At 38.6% G+C, this 21,310-nt stretch overlaps 1 protein-coding gene across 2 annotated transcripts in view; it reads left to right on the top strand.

Moving 5' to 3' along the window:
* The window catches only part of RSF1 (remodeling and spacing factor 1), a 159,425-nt gene that overhangs the window by 123,615 nt on the left and 14,500 nt on the right, over positions 1 to 21,310 (top strand). For both annotated transcript variants that reach the window (XM_039228712.1, XM_039228711.1), the window contains exons 10-12: positions 4,856 to 4,910; positions 13,572 to 13,681; positions 20,473 to 20,540. In XM_039228712.1, the coding sequence (XP_039084643.1) occupies positions 4,856 to 4,910; positions 13,572 to 13,681; positions 20,473 to 20,540 (233 nt within the window). The remainder of the gene's footprint in view (positions 1 to 4,855; positions 4,911 to 13,571; positions 13,682 to 20,472; positions 20,541 to 21,310) is intronic.

Here is a 21,310-nt window from a genome sequence, read left to right as displayed (position 1 = left end):
TGCACTACAGCAGCAGAGTTGAGTAGTTGCAACAGAGACCTTGTTTGCCACGCCTAATTTATTATCTGTCCTTTTACAGGGAAAGTTTGCCCACTCTTGATCTAAAACATTTATCAAAACCTACTCTCAATAAATATTGCCCCAATTATTGTGGAGGATATGTACCTTCCTCAGTATGTAGTGAGGACAAGAAGATTCTAAGAACTGGTCTAGCTACCCGTGTCATCTCTTTGGTGGGCGGAATTAATACCGGTGAAATAAAGAGCATTTAAATGCTGAATGAACTATGTCATAAGAGTCCTAACTTAAAGTCCTAAGAAATGCCTCCCTTTTTGATATCCCACTGCAATGTCATCTTAAAGCAGTTGGTGAATGCTTCTTGGAGGAGGTGAGAATGGAGTTGAACCCAGTCTTTAACATGGGACTCAAAATCAAGACAATAAATTTATGTTTATTTATATTTATTTGTACCTTCTTTGATCTATTGCTAAACAGTTTTTCATGCCTACTGTGTACCAAACTGAGGAGAAAGGGTGAGTGAGCCAGCGCTGTCTTTAGAAGGAGCTCAGCTCTGTCAGAATATAGACATAGGAGCCAGTGATGCAGTAAAATAGATCAAGGTATATTCAGAGCAATATAAGAACACTGTGGAGGGACATTTAAGTTCTGTTAGGGATTTGGCTTATTGGGAAAGTTTTTCGAGGATAACTTAGGGTTGGACATGCAGAGAAAGGGTATTTCAGGCAAAGAGCCAAATGCAAGCAGGACAAAGTGTGAACATGAGAGCAGCAGAGTGGTAGGTGATGAAGCTGTAAAAGTGGGCTGAAACCGAACTGTGAACAGTTTGGCCCATCTGACTAGGGAATTTGAATTCTTCTTTATAGGTAGTAAGAGAGCCATCAAAGGGCAGAGAAGTATGATCAGATTTTTATTTCAGAAAAAAAAAATGCCCTAGTGACATGAAGAAGAAGGAATTACAGTCGAGACTGTTGCAATAGAGTCTAGGAGAGCCAGTGAGGCCTGAACTAGGGCATTCATTATGTAAGAAAGTGGGCATGTTAAAAAGAATTTACAGAAGATTAAGCAGTAGGATTTGATGCCCATTTATACCTAGTATTAGAAAAATCTAAGCAATGTCTCCTGGTTGGTCTCCTTACCTTCATTTGCTGTACTGTAACTTTTACCTGCTATCTCATAGTCTTCCCCGCAAAGTGTAGCTTGCTTTATAAAGGCAGTCAGCAAGCTCATTTGATAATCTATGTACTTTACTCTGCACACTGCACTCTCTGGGTTCAGCCTCTAGATCCTGTTTTTGTCCTTACTAGTCCACTTACACTCTAGTTCATAATGGACGCTACTTGGTTTAAAGACAAAATTAGTCTAAAGTTGACGAGGAGATTAAAGTACTGCATTGTTTAAAATCAGTTGTCTAAATGGCTTTGTCTTCAGAAACTGGGTCATAGTCCTGTATATAATTATTAGGACTCTCTTGATATTCAGAGTTGTCCCTGCTTTTATTTTTGACACTGGAAAAAATTCTAACTTAAGGATGCTTCAAATTACATCATAATAAAAATTAGGCATTTTCTTTATTTTTTTGAAATCTGCCTGCCCTTCTGAGAAATGAGCAGTTTTCTGATGTCCTGAAGCTGATTGGACTCAGCCACGTAGATAATTAATAGGTTCAGCCTTTAAGGGCTTGGAGAAAAGTATATTCTCTAAACGTCAAGTATATAATCCACTTAAGAGTTTGTCTGATACTGAGCACTGAGTGGTATGTGGAAACTAATTTGAAAATAAACTATTTGTAAAAAAAAAAAAAAAAGAGTTTGTCTGATACTCAGAATATATCTGCTTATTTTTTGGAGACTTATGATTCTTAATGCCTTTTATATTTGGAAAGACTGGTTAAATATTTTAGACTATTGCCGCACATACTATAAAGTATACTGTTGTAATTAAGGAATATTTAAAATCTTGAAACTTTAGAAATTTATGTTAAAATGTGCCACAATATTTGTTTACACTAGTGGTCTCCCATTTACTAACTCATTTGCTTTCTTTCTATGTTTGATAGTCCTCTTTACTTACATGTAATCCTTTAAGAGGACATGTACAATCGTGGCTTTAGATCACACACTAAATCCTTCTTGAGACTGGATCATAGAAAGGAGTGCAAAGTTGTTACAAGGAGACCAATCTGGCACAACGCCAGTTAACTGAATCATTGCTATTATTTTTTAATTCTCCAGTAATCTGGGTAACGAAGTTTTCTTTATAGCTCCTAATATATTAGTTATTATACGTATACATAGCTCCTGAGATAGATAGATAGATAGATAGATAGATAGATAGATAGATAGATAGATAGATAGGTAGATTATATATAGATAGATATAGGAATCTTTGGGACTCTAAACAGCAAAATATTTATATTTCTAAAGTCACAGGTACATCAAATGTAAACTCCAGGTGACTTCATCTTTTTTTAAAAAAAAAAATGATCATTTTTATTCATCCTTTTTAAAATCTGTGAAATAATTTCTCTAGCACTCACTAGAAACTTTGAGCCCAAAACAAGGGCATCTTTCCCCTTGTTCATGCATTTATTCAGCATTTAGTGAGCACCTACTTTATACAAGGTAGTGTAATCAATGTGAAGTATATTATGTGATCTGTATCTTAAAGGGCTCTAAAGTATGGTGAAAAAAGAAGGATTTGTCAGTGACTAATTAGTGACTAGTTAGCAGCTATCTACAGAGCTGGAGCTGTGATGCTCCGTGAAATTTGATGTTTCAGAAGTCCCTCCAACTGGTTTGAAAACATCCCTTCCAGAACTTGGTGCCATAAATTACTTGGGAATTCAAATAGCTCTGTACTTTCAGAGTACTTTTACTAGTGTTCACTAGCAGAGAGTTGGATTTAATCAGGGTTGGAATTTTCCAGGTAATGTAACAGAGGGAAGGAGAGAAAGAGACAAGGAATTTGAAAGTGTATGCAAAGGAGTATTTATAATGATGGACCGTGGAGTCTAAGCCAGGTAAGAGGGAAAGTAAGGACATAAGGGAGTCATGGATAGTGAAAAGACGTTAGGGTCAATGTATAGAGGTCCCACTGGAGTCAGGGAATTGTTGAAATCAGTGTACCAGAGGGAGTGAGCTGGAAAGGGAGCCAGTAGAAGTCAGAGAATAGATTCCCTGAACCTGAAATTTTAGGAGGGGTGTGGTTATTTGTAATGATGAGGCCTGGGCCCAATATGATCTCTGAGCTAGGTGGTGGTGAGATGGAATGGAAGATGTATCTTTCTGTAAGACTAATGAACAAGAGAATGCTGTGATGAGAAATCATACTTACCTTTTAGATCCTACATGTTAACACCTATTAAAGGCTCAACTTTCTCAGCTCTTCAAACAAGTTATTCCTTTTTCATGTTTCCGTTACACCTATTCGTAATGAGCTACAGTCAGCTGTTAAATAATTTGTGAGAACAAGAACCATGTAATTTTTACTTTTAGGATTCCCAAGCCTGAAACAAATCATGACCCAGTATGGTGGATGTGACCTAATATTTTTCAGCTGAGTTGAGGAGATAATAATAATCAAATGAAAGTAGAGATTTTGAGGTATAAAAGAGGAAACTGCTACGACAGTAAACTTGGTTAGTGTAAGGACAGATAAATGTTGAACACATTTAGTATAAAGGAGGAAACTGATCAAATAGTAAACTAGGTTAAAGGACAGATATGTGTAGAACATAGTAACAGACAACTCAAGTTCTAACCTATCCATGAAGCCTTCCCTGTTAACTTCAGCTAGTACAATTCTTGCCTGTCCTAGTTTTTAATTCATTAACTGTACTATTTTTCATTAGGTTTTGATTAAAATAACTTTATCATTTTCTTACCTGCCAATTTTTACTGAATAGCTTTATAACCTGTCTCAAAAAGACCGTAAGATTCTTGATAGCAGAGCCAAGAGTTTCAAGGGCAATAAAGGCTGTGTTCTAAAGGACCCAGGTGACTGGATGATTAATACCCCTCTATAAAGAACATCACAAGTAAAAGGAGAAGGAGTGGTTACTATTTCCTTTCAGTTCAACATACATATAACAGCGTATCTGTCCTTGGTGAATTGAATTAATTTGGGGAGAACCAAAAAAAAAAAAAAAAAAAAAATCTATTATGTGTAGCAATTTGTTATGTAAAATGTGTTGAGTTAAAATCATCAAAGGTTTGTTTCTTCTAAAAGAAACTATGTAGATCTTGTTAGTGTTCTAAATCCACATTTTCTGGAGAAGTGTTAACTGGCTCTAAAAATAATCTTCATTGGAGCAAGTAGGGTGCAGAGCCATGTGGCTGCATTGCCTTCTTTTTTCCTGCGAAGGATTGGTCGTAGTGTCATTCACTGGGACCTTGACATGGTTCTGTTATATAGAATTCTGTTTTTATATTGATATTCATTACCATGAGAGGATACCTGTATATACACATATATGAGAACTTCCAGCATAACAAAGATTAGTTTGTCCGGTGTGGACTATCTGATCGCTTCATCACTGAGTCTCTTCATGAAGTTTCCTGGTCTGTTTAGTTTACAGGTTTTATTTTATCAGTGTAATTACTTCTAAAGCTACAATTTTCAGTTATATCTTTTTACAGTTTTTACCATTAGAAAGTTGTGTGCTTCCTACAGATAGCAATATGATAAGCTTTATAGACAATAGCTAACATCTGTGACCTAGCCTCTGCTATTACCATGAAATCATAATTGTAGTATTGTCTGTGTATGATGTTTTCATAACAACTTTATTTTTAGCAAATCTCATTTTGCATGCATTTTTGTTTTTCACTTAAAGGAAAGAACGCTTGGTGTATGTGGGTATCAGTATTGAGAACATCATTCCTCCACAAGTAAGTTTCTAGTTTTCAGTATTTTTCAAGAAGAGATTACCATAATTGTTCTAAAATTAACCTACTCTGGAGGCACCTGGGTGGCTGGGTCAGTTAAGCATCCGACTTCGGCTCAGGTCATGATCTCACGGTTTGTGAGTTCAAGCCCCGCGTCAGACTCTGCTGACAGCTCATACCCTGAAGCCTGCTTTAGATTCTGTGTCTCTCTCTCTCTCCACTCCTACCCTGCTCACACTCTGTCTCTCTGTCTCTCTCTCTTTCTCTCTCAAAAATAAACAAACCTTAAAAAAATTTTAAATAAATAAAACTTACCCACTGTGTGTAATGTGAGTAGTTTTAAATATATAGTATGCCTATCTTATTAAAAATGAAATTTAAGACCTTTAACTCACCTGTATTCTTCCTCATGATAAACATTACATATATGCTGTGATGCCTGAATGGCTCAATCAGTAGAGTGTGTGACTCTGGATCCTCAGTGTTGTGAGTTTGACCCCCATGTTGGGTGCAGAGTTTACTGAAATACTACTACTACAATTAAATATATCCAGATAAAGCCCCAAAGTATAATACCACATCCAAATCAGATTTATATAGCTCACCCCATAGGATTTATATTCTCTTTTTTTTTTTTTTTCGGGGTTTTTTTGTTTTGTTTTTTTAGCCTTGTGTTTTTAGCTTCTTTATATGTTATTTATATAAAGTGACAAAAGAATAGTTCAGGGTTTGTTTTTTTTTTAATGTTTTATTTATTTTTGAGAGAGAGATAGAGACAGTGTGAGTAGGGGAGGGTCAGAGAGAGACGGAGTCACAGATTCCGAAGACAGGCTCCAAGCTCTGAGCTAGCTGTCAGCACAGAGCCCAATGTGGGGCTCGAACCCACGAACCATGAGATCATGACCTGAGCCGAAGTCAGATGCTTAACCAACTGAGCCACCCAGGCGCCCCTAGTTCAGGGTTTTTAATTCTGTGCTTTAGGGGTTGATTATTAGAAACTTCGATATTTGTTCTTAATAGTTGGTTTCTTTGGAGGGTTATTGTTTTGCATTTATTGGTCTAATTTATAATTAAGGATGTCTCATGAGTGAAAGTCCATGTAACATGTACTTCATTTCATTTGAAATGAAGAAATGTTCTTTCATATACAGTTTCATTCAGGCTTAATTAAATCACACACTTAAGTAAGTGGTCTTGTTTAGTTACAGTCCTTCAGCACCATGCTTCTTTTTCTAGATCCATTATTTTGTTGATTCAGCATATTTAGTGAATATCTTTTATGTGTTAAGTTATTGGTTAAAAAATTTATCAGTGGAGGAGCGTCTCGATGGCTCAGTCAGTTGAGCTTCCAACTTCAGCTCACATCATGTACTCACAGTTTAGGAGTTCGAGCCCTACATCGGGCTCACTGCTGTCAGCACAGAGACTGCCCCAGATCTTCTGTCCCCTCTCTCTCTCTGACCCTCCCCTGCTCGTACTCTTTTTCTCTCTCAAAAATAAATAAACATTAGGGGGAGAGGCAAGATGGCGGAGAAGTAAGGAGCTCCGTACTTATACTCGCACCCATACATAACACGGAAAAGATCTGAAGCCATTGGAAACCTTACAAAACCTGAGAGATTGGGAGAAAAAGGACACAGAATCCACTGAGAAAGGCTTCTAACATGAGTGCGAACTGGGGAAGATAAAATCGGGCCAGGATCGGAGACTCCAGGGTCAGAGGCGATCCCCCTCTACGGGGAGTGAGAGGGGAAAAAGAGAGTGTCCGAAACAGAAAAACCTCCACTCAGGGGAAAAACCTCGGCTCGGGGCATAAAAGACCGTACTTACCAAATACCTGCCAGGTCCCCTCGCGCCAACTGGTCCCAGAGGGGCTGAGCGCACAGACTGCTCCTTTGTGCTGGATCCTGGCGGCTGGACTTCTAGAGTAGCAGCGCGCCTGCCGCCATTGTCCTCCCGGCGGGCTTGGGCCCCTGGAAGAGCCGCGCGCGGACACCGGTGTCCGCGCTCCTGGCTGGCTGGAACTCTAGAGGGAAGGCAGAGAGCTAAAAACTGGGAAATTTGCCTGTGAGTTCCTGTTTCGGGTGACGAGCCATAGAGGGACTTGGTTTTCCTCACTCCAGCGGGCTCTGCGCACAGGGCAGGCAAGCCCGCCCATGCTCACCAGCCGGACCCAGGGAGGGAAGCAGCGATTCTGACTCCGCCCCCAGAGCTCGGCAGGAGGCCTGGAATTACCCCGAGCGGGTTGCCTGGGAAGCTGTGTCTAAGGCAATTTCAGCGGGGCGCGCGGACTGGGATTTGGAGATTGGGACTGGCCTAAATTGAAGAATGCAACCAACTTTGGCTGCGCCCCCTGTATGGGGAGTTTACACGCCCAAAAAAGCGAGGTGCAGCGCTTGGTTCAAGAAGGGACTGGAGCACTGTCACTCTCCTCCCCACAACCGCCAAGGCGGGGCTCCCGCCTGAGGCATTGGATGATGCCACGCCCATCCCTGCTTGAGACTGCCCTCCTCCCTTCTTTTTTTTTCTTCTTCTTCTTTCTCTTTTTTCTCTTTTTTCCCCAAAACACTGACCTGACTAAGTCTGGTCACCCGCTTGCTTAAACAATCACGAGTCCATTCTGTAGATGTAAATTCTACACCTACCGACATTTTCATCTCTTTTGCTCAAGAATAATTAGACTATATAGTTTCTCTGGATAGCATCAGCATCCTTCTCTCACATATCCAACCATATTCTACTCTACCCTTTAGCTCTTTGAAAAAAGCTTCTTATCCCTTCTGCCTGTTCATTCTATTTCCAATTTTGCCTCATCCCCGCCCTGTTCTTCTCTCTCTTTCTCTATGCTCTTCAACCAGCACTGCATACACACAGCTATTTAACTGTAGCTTGCTAAACCATTCTTTATCCATCGGTTTTCTTCTTTTTTCCTTTTCTTTTCTCCTTTTTGACCCTTTTATGTATTTTATATTCTCTATTATTCACCCTCCCTCCTCCGTCATTTCTCTTAACTTTTTCGTTTTCCCTCTCGCTTTGCATGTTAGTTGAATTAGCCTGTGCGTTTGTGTGCTCCTGCTCCCTGTGTGTTTGTCTGTCTGTTTTCTTTTCCAGGGCTACCTCAAGAAACAAGCTAGAGTGCACAAGGTGGAGAGTCCCAAATATCACTACGAATAGGAAAATAAAATAACCAAGGTCCCAACAAGAGAGACCAGGGGATACCATTCAAAAAACACTCTCTGAAAGGGTAGGCCCTGGAAAGTCAAAGAGCCTTCTTGGATATAGCAGTGCTCATAGAAACAGAGAGAATAATAGGTCTTTAAAACCAACAAGAGCCGGAAAGCTAACTAAAATGACGAAACGAAAGACCTCTCCTCCAAAGAAACTCCAAGAAGAAATGACAGCTAATGAACTGCTCAAAACAGATATCAGCAGCATCACTGAACAAGATTTTAGAATAATAATGGTAAAATTAATAGCTGGGCTTGAAAAAAACATAGGGGACATCAAAGAAACTATGGCTACAGACAGAATGGAAAATAAAAATAGGCATGAAGAATTAAAAAATGCGATAAATGAGATCCATAATAAATTAGAGGCCTCCAATGCACGGATTGAAGAGGCAGAAAGGAGAATAAGTGATTTAGAAGACACCATTATAGAAAAACAAGAAGCTGACAAAAAAAGAGACAAACTGATCCAGGAACAGGAAAGAAGAATTCGAGAGCTCAGCGATACGGTCAAACGCAACAATATCCGTATCATAGGAATCCCAGAAGAGGAAGAGAGAGGGAAAGGTGCTGAAGGAGTCCTGGAACAAATTATAGCAGAGAACTTCCCCGACCTGGGGAAGGAAGTAAATGTGGAAGTACAAGAGGCTCAGAGGACTCCCCTCAGACGTAACCTGAATCGATCTTCTGCACGACATATCATAGTGAAAATGGCCAAATACAAGGACAAAGAGAGAATTTTGAAAGCAGCTAGGGAGAAAAGGGCCCTAACATACAAAGGGAAACCTATCAGAGTGGTGACAGACCTATCTACTGAAACTTGGCAGGCTAGAAAGGAATGGCAGGAAATCTTCAATGTGATGAACAGTAAAAATATGCAGCCAAGAATCCTCTATCCAGCAAGCCTGTCATTCAAAATAGAAGGAGAGATAAAAACCTTTCCAAATAAACAGAAATTGAAAGAATTTGTCACCACGAAGCCAGCCCTACAAGAAATCCTGAGGGGGATGCTCTGAAGGAAAGGTTGCAAGGAACAAAGATACCAGAGACACCACCACAAACATGAACCCTACAAAAGATACAAAGACTCTAAACCCACATATTTCAATAATAACACTGAATGTAAATGGGCTGAATGCTCCAATCAAAAGACATAGGGTAGCAGAATGGATTAAAAAACAAAATCCATCAATATGCTGTCTACAAGAAACTCATTTTAGACGGGAAGATACCTTCAGATTAAAAGTAAGGGGATGGAGAAATATATATCATGCTACAGGAAATCAAAAGAAAGCCGGAGTAGCGATACTTATATCAGACAAACTGGACTTTAAATTAAAGACAATCACAAGAGATGAAGAAGGGCACTACATAATAATTACAGGGTCCATCCATCAGGAAGAACTAACAATCATAAATGTCTACGCACCGAATATGGGAGCACCTAAATATCTAAAACAATTAATCACAAACAGAAACAAGCTTATAGATAAGAATGTGCTAATAGCAGGGGACTTTAATACTCCGCTTACAGCAATGGATAGGTCAACCAGACAGAAAATCACTAAAGAAATAATGGACTTGAAAGACACATTGGACCAGATGGATCTGACGGATATATTTAGAACTTTACATCCTGAGGCCAGGGAATTTACTTTCTTCTCAAGTGCGCATGGCACATTCTCCAAGATAGATCACATACTGGGACATAAAGCAGCCCTCAATAAATATAAAAGAATAGAGATCATACCATGCACACTGTCAGATCACAATGCTTTGAAACTTGAAATCAATTACAGGAAGAAGTCTGGAAAACCGCCAAAAACATGGAGGTTAAAGAACACCCTTCTAAAGAATGAATGGGCCAATCAGGCAATTAGAGAGGAAATTAAAAAATATATGGAAACAAATGAAAATGAAAACACAACAATTCAAAATCTATGGGATGCGGCCAAGGCAGTCCTAAGAGGAAAGTACATTGCTCTCCAGGCCTATTTCAAGAGATTAGAAAAAGCACAAGTCCAAAATCTAACAGCTCACCTAAAGGAGCTAGAGGCAGAGCAACAAGAACGCCCTAAACCCAGTAGAAGAAGAGAAATAGTAAAAATTAGAGCAGAAATAAACAACATAGAGACCAAAGAAACAATTGAACAGATCAATGAAACCAAGAGTTGGTTTTTTGAAAAAGTAAACAAAATTGACAAACCTCTAGCCAGGCTTATCAAAAAGAAAAGAGAGAGCACCCAAATAGACAAAATTATGAATGAAAATGGACTTATTACAACCAACCCCTCAGAAATACAAGCAATTATCAGGGAATACTATGAAAAATTATATGCCAACAAATTGGACAACTTAGAAGAAATGGACAAATTCCTAAACACACACTCACTACCAAAATTCACACGGGAAGAAATAGAAAACCTGAACAGACCCATAACGAGTGAAGAAATCGAATCAGTGATCAAAAATCTCCCAACAAATAAGAGCCCTGGACCTGATGGTTTCCCTGGGGAATTCTACCAGACATTTAAAACAGAATTAATCCCAATTCTTCTCAAGCTATTCCAAAAAATAGAAGTCGAAGGAAAACTCCCGGACTCATTTTATGAAGCCAGCATCACTCTGATTCCCAAGCCAGACAGAGATCCAACAAAAAAAGAGAACTATAGGCCAATATCCTTGATGAATACGGATGCAAAAATTCTCAACAAGATCCTTGCAAATCGAATCCAGCAGCATATCAAAAGAATCATCCACCAAGATCAAGTGGGATTCATTCCTGGGTTACAGGGCTGGTTCAACATTCGCAAATCAATCAATGTGATCCATCATATCAATAAAAGAAAAGATAAAAACCATATGATCCTGTCAATAGATGCAGAAAAAGCATTTGACAAAATACAGCATCCCTTCTTAATAAAGACTCTCGAGAAAGTTGGGATAGAAGGAACCTACTTAAACATCATCAAAGCCATCTATGAGAAGCCTTCAGCTAACATCATCCTCAACGGGGAAAAACTGAGAGCTTTCCCCCTGAGATCAGGAACACGACAGGGATGTCCACTCTCACCACTGTTGTTTAACATAGTGCTGGAAGTCCTAGCATCAGCCATCAGACAACAAAAGGAAATCAAAGGCATCAGAATTGGCAAAGAGGAAGTCAAACTTTCACTCTTCGCAGATGACATGATACTCTACATAGAAAACCCGACAGACTCCACCAGAAGCCTACTAGAACTGATCCAAGAATTCAGCCAAGTTGCAGGGTACAAAATCAACGTACAGAAATCGGTTGCATTTTTATACACCAATAATGAAGCAACAGAAAGAGAAATCAAGAAACTGATCCCATTCACAATTGCACAAAAAACCATAAAATACCTCGGAATAAACCTAACCAAGGATACAAGAGATCTGTATGATGAAAACTATAGAAAACTTATGAAGGAAATTGAAGAAGACACAAAGAAATGGAAAAACATTCCATGCTCATGGATAGGAAGAATAAATATAGTTAAGATGTCATTACTACCTAAAGCACTCTACACATTCAATGCAATTCCAATCAAAATTGCACCAGCATACTTCTCAAAACTAGAACAAACTATCCAAAAATTTGTATGGAACCACAAAAGACCCCGAATAGCCAAAGTAATACTGAAAAATAAAACCAAAACGGGAGGTATCACCATCCCAGACTTCAGCCTCTACTACAAAGCTGTCATCCTCAAGACAGTATGGTATTGGCACAAAAACAGACCCATAGACCAATGGAACAGAATTGAGAACTCAGAAGTGGACCCAAAAGTATACAGCCAACTGATCTTTGACAAAGCAGGAAAGAATATCCAATGGAAAAAAGACAGCCTTTTTAACAGATGGTGTTGGGAGAACTGGACAGCAACATGCAGAAGAATGAAACTAGATCATTTTCTCACACCATGCACAAAAATCAACTCAAAATGGATAAAGGACCTGAACGTGAGACAGGAAACTATCAACACCCTAGAGGAGAAAGCAGGAAACAACCTCCTTGACCTCCACCGCAGCAACTTCTTACTTGACACATCCCCAAAAGCAAGGGAATCGAGAGCAAAAATAAACTGTTGGGACCTCATCAAGATTAAAAGCTTCTGCACAGCCAAGGAAACAACCCAGAAAATTAATAGGCAACCAACGGAATGGGAAAAGATAGTTGCAAATGACATATCAGATAAAGGGTTAATATCCAGAATCTATAAGGAACTCACCAAACTCCACGCCCGAAAAACAAACAACCCAGTGAAGAAATGGGCAGAAGACATGAACAGACACTTCTCCAAAGAGGACATCCAGATGGCCAACAGACACATGAAACGATGCTCAGCATCCCTCCTCATCAGAGAAATACAAATCAAAACCACACTGAGATACCACCTCACGCCAGTCAGAGTGGCTAAAATGAGGACATCAGAGAACTCTAGATGCTGGCGAGGATGTGGAGAAACGGGCACCCTCCTACACTGTTGGTAGGAATGTAAACTGGTGCAGCCCCTCTGGAAAACAGTGTGGAGGTTCCTCAGGAAACTAACAATAGAACTCCCTTATGACCCAGCAATAGCACTGCTAGGAATTTACCCAAGGGATACAGAAATGCTGAGGCATAGGAGCACATGTACCCCAATGTTCATAGCAGCACTCTCCACAGTAGCTAAAACATGGAAAGAGCCTAAGTGTCCATCAACAGACGAATGGATCAAGAAGATGTGGTTTATCTATACCATGGAATACTACATGGCAATGAGAAAGAATGAAATCTGGCCATGTGTAGCAACATGGATGGACCTTGAGGGTGTTATGGTGATCGAAATACGTCAGGCAGTGAAGGACAAATATCATATGTTTGCACATATAGGAGGTTTAGGAGGAACTTAACTGAAAAACAAGGGGGAGAAAAAGGGGGTAAATGGTGGGGGAAAGGGAGAGAGCCAAACCATGAGAGACTCTTGAATGCTGACAAAAACTGAGGACTGATGTATGGAGGGGGGAAGGAGGAGGGGCATGGAGGATGGCACTCGTGGGGATGAGCACTGGGTGTCATGTGGAAACTAATTTGACAATAAACTATTTGTAAAATAAAATAATAATAAATAAAATAAACTAAAAAAATTTTCATCAGTGGAGAAACTTCATCATAGTTGTTTTAAAAGAGGTAATTATAAACTCAAAGAAAAATGAGAATTTTAATACAGAAGTACTTCAGCCTTTGATCACCAATATTCTTTTAATCTCTCTACTTAGTGTTTCTGTGTATATTCAGTTTTGGGCAGCGGATCACCTCACTTTTCCAGATCTTCCACGTGTGCTGCCTAGGCAGACATTAGAAAACTATTAATTTCAAGGAACTTTTTTTCTCTCCTAATAACCTGCATTTTGTTATCATATTTTAAACCAGGAGCCAGATTTTTCTGAAGATCATGAAGAAAAGAAAAAGGATTCCAAAAAATCCAAAGCAAACTTGCTTGAAAGGCGGTCAACAAGAACACGGAAATGTATAAGTTATAGGTATGAAATCTGTAGAAATGGCTATAATGAAAGAGTTTAAAGTGTTTTTTAAATTATACAACATGACCCCAAAGTACCTGCTTTTCCCCGCATAATGGTATTTAGTAGTTTATATATGGTACTTACTGTCTTTGGATTCATACAGCTTTAGAGCAGCCAGTGTGATCTTTTCAAAACGTAAATTTGCTCATGTCAGCCTCTTCTGCTTTGTCAGATTTCTGTATCTCTTGGGATAAGTATCGAAGCCTTTAACAAGGCCCCTAAAGGCACTACATAGCCTGCTCTGTACTTAGCCTTTTAAGTTCCATCTGATCCACAGTTTTCCTTACTCTGTCATTACCAGCCAGTCTTCTTTCAGCTCCTTTGCTCATGCTCTTTACCTAGGACCTCCCTCCTGTTTTTGCTTGTTAACCTTCTCTTGATCAAATCTATTATATGCTCTCATAGCAGCCAATTCTTCTTTTGAAAGCATTTATCATGATTGTAATGATTGTGATTTTAATTACTGAATTAATAATTTTCTCCCCCATTGGACTATTAGCATGCAGGTAAGGATCATGTCTGTTTTACACATGCTTCTGCCTTTTACATCTAGCATAGGGCCCCAAGTATTAAGTGCTCTATAAATGCGTGTTGAGAGAATGAGTAAATATAATTTGGTTTACTGTCTGCCACCCAAAATATCAGGGGGGAAGAGAGGGAGACAGAGAGAAAGATTTTTCCAAGGTCACTCTGTTAGTAGCTAAACCTACACTAAAATGTCATCTTCTAAACGTCTGCTAGTCTGGTGTTCTTTCCACTTGTCTCACTCAGATAATAAGTAAGTTGGATTTAAATTATTCGAGATCAGGGGCGCCTGGGTGGCTTAGTCGGTTAAGCGTCCGACTTTCGCTTAGGTCATGATCTCGCAGTTCGTGGGTTCGGGCCCCGCGTCGGGCTCTGTGCTGACTGCCAGCTCAGAGCCTAGAGCCTTTTTCAGTCTGTCACTCCCTCTCTCTCTGACCCTCCCCTCCTCACACTGTCTCTCTCTCCTAGAAATAAATAAAACATTAAAAAAAAAAATTATTGGAGATCATTGTTTGACCTCTGGTCTTCTTAGACATCACCAAAACAGACTTTAACTTGAATAACTAGAGGTGAAAAACAAAGTTGATTTCAAAGAAGTTTGAGCTTGCTTCTTGTTTATGAACTCTCATCAGTGATCATGGAAGAGTTCCCATGATTGTTTGCTGTTGTTAATTGTTAAAGTGGTAAAGTGCAGTGCCATCAGTGAGAGTAAAATCCTTAATATATATGAGAATGGTACACATCTTATTCTTTAAAAAACAAAAACTTTTAAAAATAAAAAGCACCATTTTATATGAAATCATTGTAACTAAGAAAATCAAAGTCTACTGATGGAAAGGGCAAGTGTAAAGTCAGTTCTGCTGTAGTACGACCTATGTTTTCCTAAAAATTACCATGCTGTGCAAAAACACAAAAACAGGAATTATGGGAAATATGGAGGGCCGCACTCAAATTTCAGTAGTGACACTGTTTTTTAAGGATGTGAATGTAATAAAAATGCAGTACCATTTGACAGATGTTAAATGGTTAAGATCCAATATAAATACTGCACTAAATATGACATTTTATGTTGAAAAAGCCCTGAAGTCTGTCTGTGGAAGTGGTTGTGAGGTGGCTTGCAGTTAGTATATTATTATGTGGTGGTAGGAGAGTTCTTTGAAATCAACCAGAAGGTTGTTACACCAGATACAGCTGGTGATAGCTTATAACACACATGATGAGCTAAGGTTGCCTATGGATGTTTGAGGTGTGTGTGTGTTTGTGTGTTGTGTATGCCTCTGTGGCTAGGTGTACTTTTCTCCATTTACCTAGTGTTTACCATGAATAAAATTGCTTACAGGTATAAAATACACATTTTGCGTGATTTGTTCCCTAATATATCAGTCATGTTATAACAGCTTGCACTTATAGAACTAGCCTTCTTGCAGGACTGTATTATCTTTCAACCTTCATGTAGTTGTGGTTGCTAAAGAAAGCAGGGATTTCCTCTTAGCATTGTGTCTCGGGTGTACACCCAGAAGTGAGATTGCTGGATAATCATATGGTAGTTCTATCTTGTTTTATTGATGTTGAAAACATCATGGCAGCTGTGCCATTTTGCATTCCCACCAACAGCAGGTAGTGTTTCCAGGTTTTCCACATCCTTGCCAACAGTTGTTGGCTTTGGTTTTTTTGTTTTTTTGTTTTTTTGTTTTTGCTGGTGACCATCCTAGCAGATGTGAGGCGATATTTCCTCATTTTGATTCACATTTCCCTAATGGTTGTTGGTGATGAACATCTTTTCATGTGCTTGCTGGGTGTTTGAAGAAATTGAACTGAGATGTAGCAAGAGAATCCTTCATATGCTTTCTCTTAATTTTAAGTTTTATTCTTCATATTTAAGCTCTAAATACACCTAGAATTTAATTTGTACATGGTGTGCAATGGGATTATTGTTAGTATAAAATGTAAAGCACTTAATAAACTATTAGCAAAGAAAGAAGACAAAAAAGAATTTCATCAGTATTGTCATTTCATAATTATTTATCTGATTCTTATTGCTTCTAACAGAGAAGATAACATAGGAATTGACTAGAGGGAGCAGTGGATTGGGGTACAGCAGACTACGACTTGTTCTCACTGTCCTGTGTATTATCCATGTAACTTGGAATGGTCCATTTCTCTAGGTCTTGGTTGATGGTGGATTAATGCAGATGATTCCTTCAGTTCTAAAAGTGTGTAACAGTAATACCGGAACTTAATGATAAACGGTCATTTAGTGTAAAATATATTGTGTGATTATTTATGCCCTATCTAATTCCCAAAAAGATTTAAGAAAGGCATATAATCTTGGTGTAAGGACCAACTTTTTTTTTTTAATGTTTTTATTTTATTTCTAGGAGAGAGAGAGAGAGACAACGTGAGCCGGGGAGGGTCAGAGAGATAGGGAATCACAGACTCTGAAACAGGCCCCAGGCTCTGAGCTGGCAGTCAGCACAGAGCCCGACGCGGGGCTCGAACCCACGAACCGCGAGATCATGACCTAAGCGAAAGTCGGACGCTTAACTAAGCCACCCAGGCGCCCCAAGGACCAACTTTTTAAACATAGCACCAAATGTAAAAACACTAATGGAGGGGCGCCTGGGTGGCTCAGTCAGTTAAGTGTCTGACTTTGGCTCAGTTCATGATCTCACTGTTCTTGGGTTCAAGCCCGACATCAGGCTCTGTGCTGACAGCTCAGAGCCTGGAGCCTGCTTTGGATTCCGTGTCTCCCTCTCTCTCTACTCTTCCCCCATTCATACCCTGTGTCTCAAAAATAAATACAAATTTTAAAAAGAACAATAATGGAAAGGATATTTGTTTACATGAAAATTAAGAAAGACTGCGACAAAAGCATTTACTTCTAAAAATATTTTCTTTTTTTTATTTTTAATGTTTCAATTTTTTATTTGATTCCAGTTAGTTAACATACAGTGTAATGTTAGTTTTACATATAACACCCAGTGCTTATCCCAAGTTCCCTCCTTCATACCTCATCACCCGTTTAACCCATCCTCCCGCCCGCCACCCCGCCAACAACCCTCAGCTGTTCACTAGAGCTAAGAGTGTCTTTTATGGGTTGCCTTGCTCATCTATTTTTTTTCTTCCCCTGTGTTCATCTGTTTTGTTTAGAAAATATTTTCTTGCAAAGAAATTTTGCAAAGGCGTTAGAATTCAAAAGAAATGCCTTATGAATTTTAAAACTTACAGTGAGTATAATTTTTTTCATGGTGGAAATACAGTTGCTTTTTACATGATGTCTGTAAAGGTTGTGGCATCCACTGACGTCAAGTATAAAGACTTTTTTCTTAGGAAATTAGTTACTTAAGGGAAATTAAGGTTTTGTTTATTTTGGAGGCTAGAACTAGACAGGGTGACTTTTTAAATTTGTCTTGTTTGTTTCTGTTTATGGCGGGGGCTGACAGGAGATGTTATGGGCACATATACATAATTGTAGCGGGGCAGGATGTCAATTTTTATTTCTCAAAACCTAAAATATAAGCAAAGGTGAAAGGGGAAATATACTTAGGATAGAAATAATTGCAACATATGACAAAGAGATTAAAATCTTTAATATCTAAAAAGCTCTTAAAAACCAGTAAGAAAAGATGCACACTGGCTGATAAAATGGGCAAAGGATACAAGACATTATTTGTAAAAGAAAAAGCAAAAATGATCAATAAACAGGAAACTAATATTTGGCCTTAGTAATCACATTAAAATTAAAAGAACAAGTAAATTTGCTTTTCGAAATTGGAAAAAACTTAATGATAAAATTCACTTCATGGTTATATTATAAATTGTTACAGCTCATAAAGAACAACTTTTATGCCCTTGAAGCCAACAGTTTTGTTTTTATTTGTAGCAAGAATACCAGGAACAAACAAACCTGTAGTCCAACAAAATTTCTTAGTGGAACCATAAGCATCTCACCAAACAAAGGAAAAAATACAGTTATGGTAAGATACTGAGGAAGGGTAGAGTTGAGATGAAATGTAAATAAAGCAAAGAAGAATTATGCTCATGGCACAGTGGAGCTCTGTAAAGGGGTCGGGATCAGATCCAGGACATACTAGACAGGGGTTCCTGTTTCCTTGAAAGCAGTGAGGTTGAAGATGTGTAGAGTGCTGTTTCTAATCCCTTACTCAAAGCTCTGCATCTGGGATATAAATCAAGACTGCTTGTTTGCATTAAAAGTAACTCAAGTCCTCCAGGCAAAAGTGGGATGTTTTATTCTTACTGCTATCATTTTGTAAGTCCACGGGTTCTGATGGTCTCTGATGTACAAAACCAAGTTTCTTCAGTGAGTAAGAAAGTAGGAGTCATTCCAGGAGGTCGTTCTGCCACTTAACAGCTGTAACATGTCCTTGGGAGAAACAGTGTTTCCTGCTGACTGCATCTGGCTTTGTCTGTGTCTGTTACTTCAGCCTGAAGAGTGGATGTACAGATTTTTTCTTTCTCAGAACCTCTGTTAAGGAAGAACTAAGCCACAGCTCCAAGGCTGTTTTCTCAAAGCCTTGTTTATAAATGTGAGAAAATTCAAAATAAACTGTTTTACCTGAATTATGACACACCAGTAAGATTAGACCTTATACAGCCAATAAAAATTAAGTTGTAGGGGCATCTGGGTGGCTCAGTTTGTTGAGTATCTGACACTTGGTTTTGGCTCCAGACATGATCTCAAGATGCTCGGTGGGTGTGGAAACTGCTTGAAACTAACTCTCTCTCTCTCTCTCCCCCTCCCTCCCTGTGCCCCTTCCCTGACTTGTGCTGTCTCTCAAAAAAATAATAAATAAATTGGGGCGCCTGGGTGGCTTAGTCGGTTAAGCGTCCGACTTTCGCTTAGGTCATGATCTCGCGGTTCGTGGGTTCNTTTCAGTCTGTGACTCCCTCTCTCTCTGACCCTCCCCTGCTCACGCTGTCTCTCTCTCTCTCCTAGAAATAAATAAAACATTAAAAAAAAAAAAATTTTAAAAAAAAATAATAAATAAATAAATAAATAAATGTATATATATACAACTCATGTGTATATATGTTATAGAAGTAGTATTCTTAACCTGAAACTTGTGAATCCTCTGAAATTAAATATAAAATTTTCTTTGGATATGTTTATTTTTTCATTTTCCTAGAGAGGAAATCCATAGCTGTAATGAGTTTCTTAACTCAAAAGGCAAAGTATTTGGCTGTTAAACTCTATTGTTAATCCATTGTGTGCCTTTAATGCAGCCATGTCCAATAGAATTTACTATTGTTGTGGAAATGTGCTGCTGCTTTCCTGTGCAGCGTGGTTGCCAGTAGCCATATATAGCTGTTGAGCACTTAAAAATCCTGCTAGTGAGGAACAGAGTTTTTCATTTTAATTAGTTTAAATATAGGTAGCCATGTGGGGCTAGTAATTACCAAATTTTGCAACATTTTAGACAAGTCATTTTAGAGCAGATATCCTTTTGGTCATCTCTGCTCTAACATGAGAGGAGCTTTGTCTGGGAAGAAGTCTTGAAGATCATCTGGACTTGTTTTCTTAACTTGGAAGAATCGGCCCCTGTGAGAAAAAGTACTTATACCTAGTTCTAAAATTCTAACCATCTGTACTTCTAGGATAATAATAATACTAATGTAGTCCTCACACTTACTATTATTTCTGGAACACCAATTGAACTTACTTCACCATGTGATTTGTGTAATTAGAAGTTGGTAAACTATGGCCTACAGAGTAAATCCCATTTCACAGCCAGTTTATGTCTATATAGCCCATGACCTAGAGATGGTTTTTACATTTATAAATGTTGAAAAAGAAAATCTATGACAGTTACGTGAAATTCAAATCACAGTGTCCCTAAGTGTAGTTATATTGGAGTACGGCCACGTTTATTCACTTGTGTTATCTACGCCTGCTTTTGCATTCCAGTGGCTGAGTTGAATAGTTGCAACAGAGACTGTATAGGCTACACAGCCTGAAGTATTTACTGTCTGGCTCTTTACAAAAATATTTGCCTGATGCTCGGTGTAGATGATCTTTGAAAATGAATTAAGTACCAATCTACAAAAGAAATTGAGGTTGACAGGAGTGAGTTGATGTAGTCTATGTCACACAATCCCAAAGTGGCAGAGAGCATTTTTATATGAAGGCCTTTCTCACTTCTGAGGCAACCCTCCTAACCCATGTACCAGGACAGTCTATGATGTGATTGTTGTATATGTTTTAGATTTGATGAATTTGATGAAGCAATTGATGAGGCCATAGAAGATGATATCAAAGAAGCTGATGGAGGAGGTATGTGTTTATCATTCCCTCTTTTTTGTATGACTTGGCCAATAAGTTAAAATGTCCTGATTAGGACCACCTGGCTGGCTTGGTCAGTAGAGCATGTGACTCATGAGTTCAAGCCCCACAGTGAATGTAGAATTACTTTAAAAAAAAAAAGACCTGATTAGAGCATTAAGCATATTTTTTTAAAATTCCCCCCAGTGTGTATCATGATCACTACTGATGTTACATGTCTGAGATTTAAAATAATTTGTGGACATTGTGTCAGTGTGTAGACTGTGCATTTTTCAGGTAGTTTCATGATCTAATATAAAATGTAAATGTACCTCTATAGATTAAAAAATTTACTTCCGCTTCCAAATAGAAAACCCAATCCAACTTTCTTGTCTTTCTATGTTTAGATCACTACTGCTACAAAATATTAAAAATTATGGATGAATCAGAATCTAAACGATTGCTATAAATCAGCCTTTTGAAAATCACTTTATTAATATTGTAGTCTTTAATAGGTGACCTAAAAATAGAAGGATTTGAAGGTAATTTATTGAAAGAACTACATAGAGATTTATAATTCTCTGAAAACTATTATTTTCAAAGAGGATTAGTATTAAGTAGGCTCTCTTTAGTGGACTAAAGAAGTCACCAGCTTTTCCGGGGCTCTACACCTATTTACAGCTTTACTACGGGATTCTCACTTTTTCTGTTCTGCAAGCACAGTTGAAAGAAAACAGATTGGTCTCTTTCTAAAGCCCTGTCCAAAAGACAACTTTGAAGAA

This window comes from Hyaena hyaena, unplaced genomic scaffold, assembly GCF_003009895.1.
Source record: "Hyaena hyaena isolate Hyena2069 unplaced genomic scaffold, ASM300989v1 scaffold_34, whole genome shotgun sequence".
NCBI lineage: Eukaryota > Metazoa > Chordata > Mammalia > Carnivora > Hyaenidae > Hyaena > Hyaena hyaena.
The sequence above is the reverse complement of the archived record's forward strand: the minus strand, read 5'-3'. Positions and strand labels throughout refer to the sequence as shown.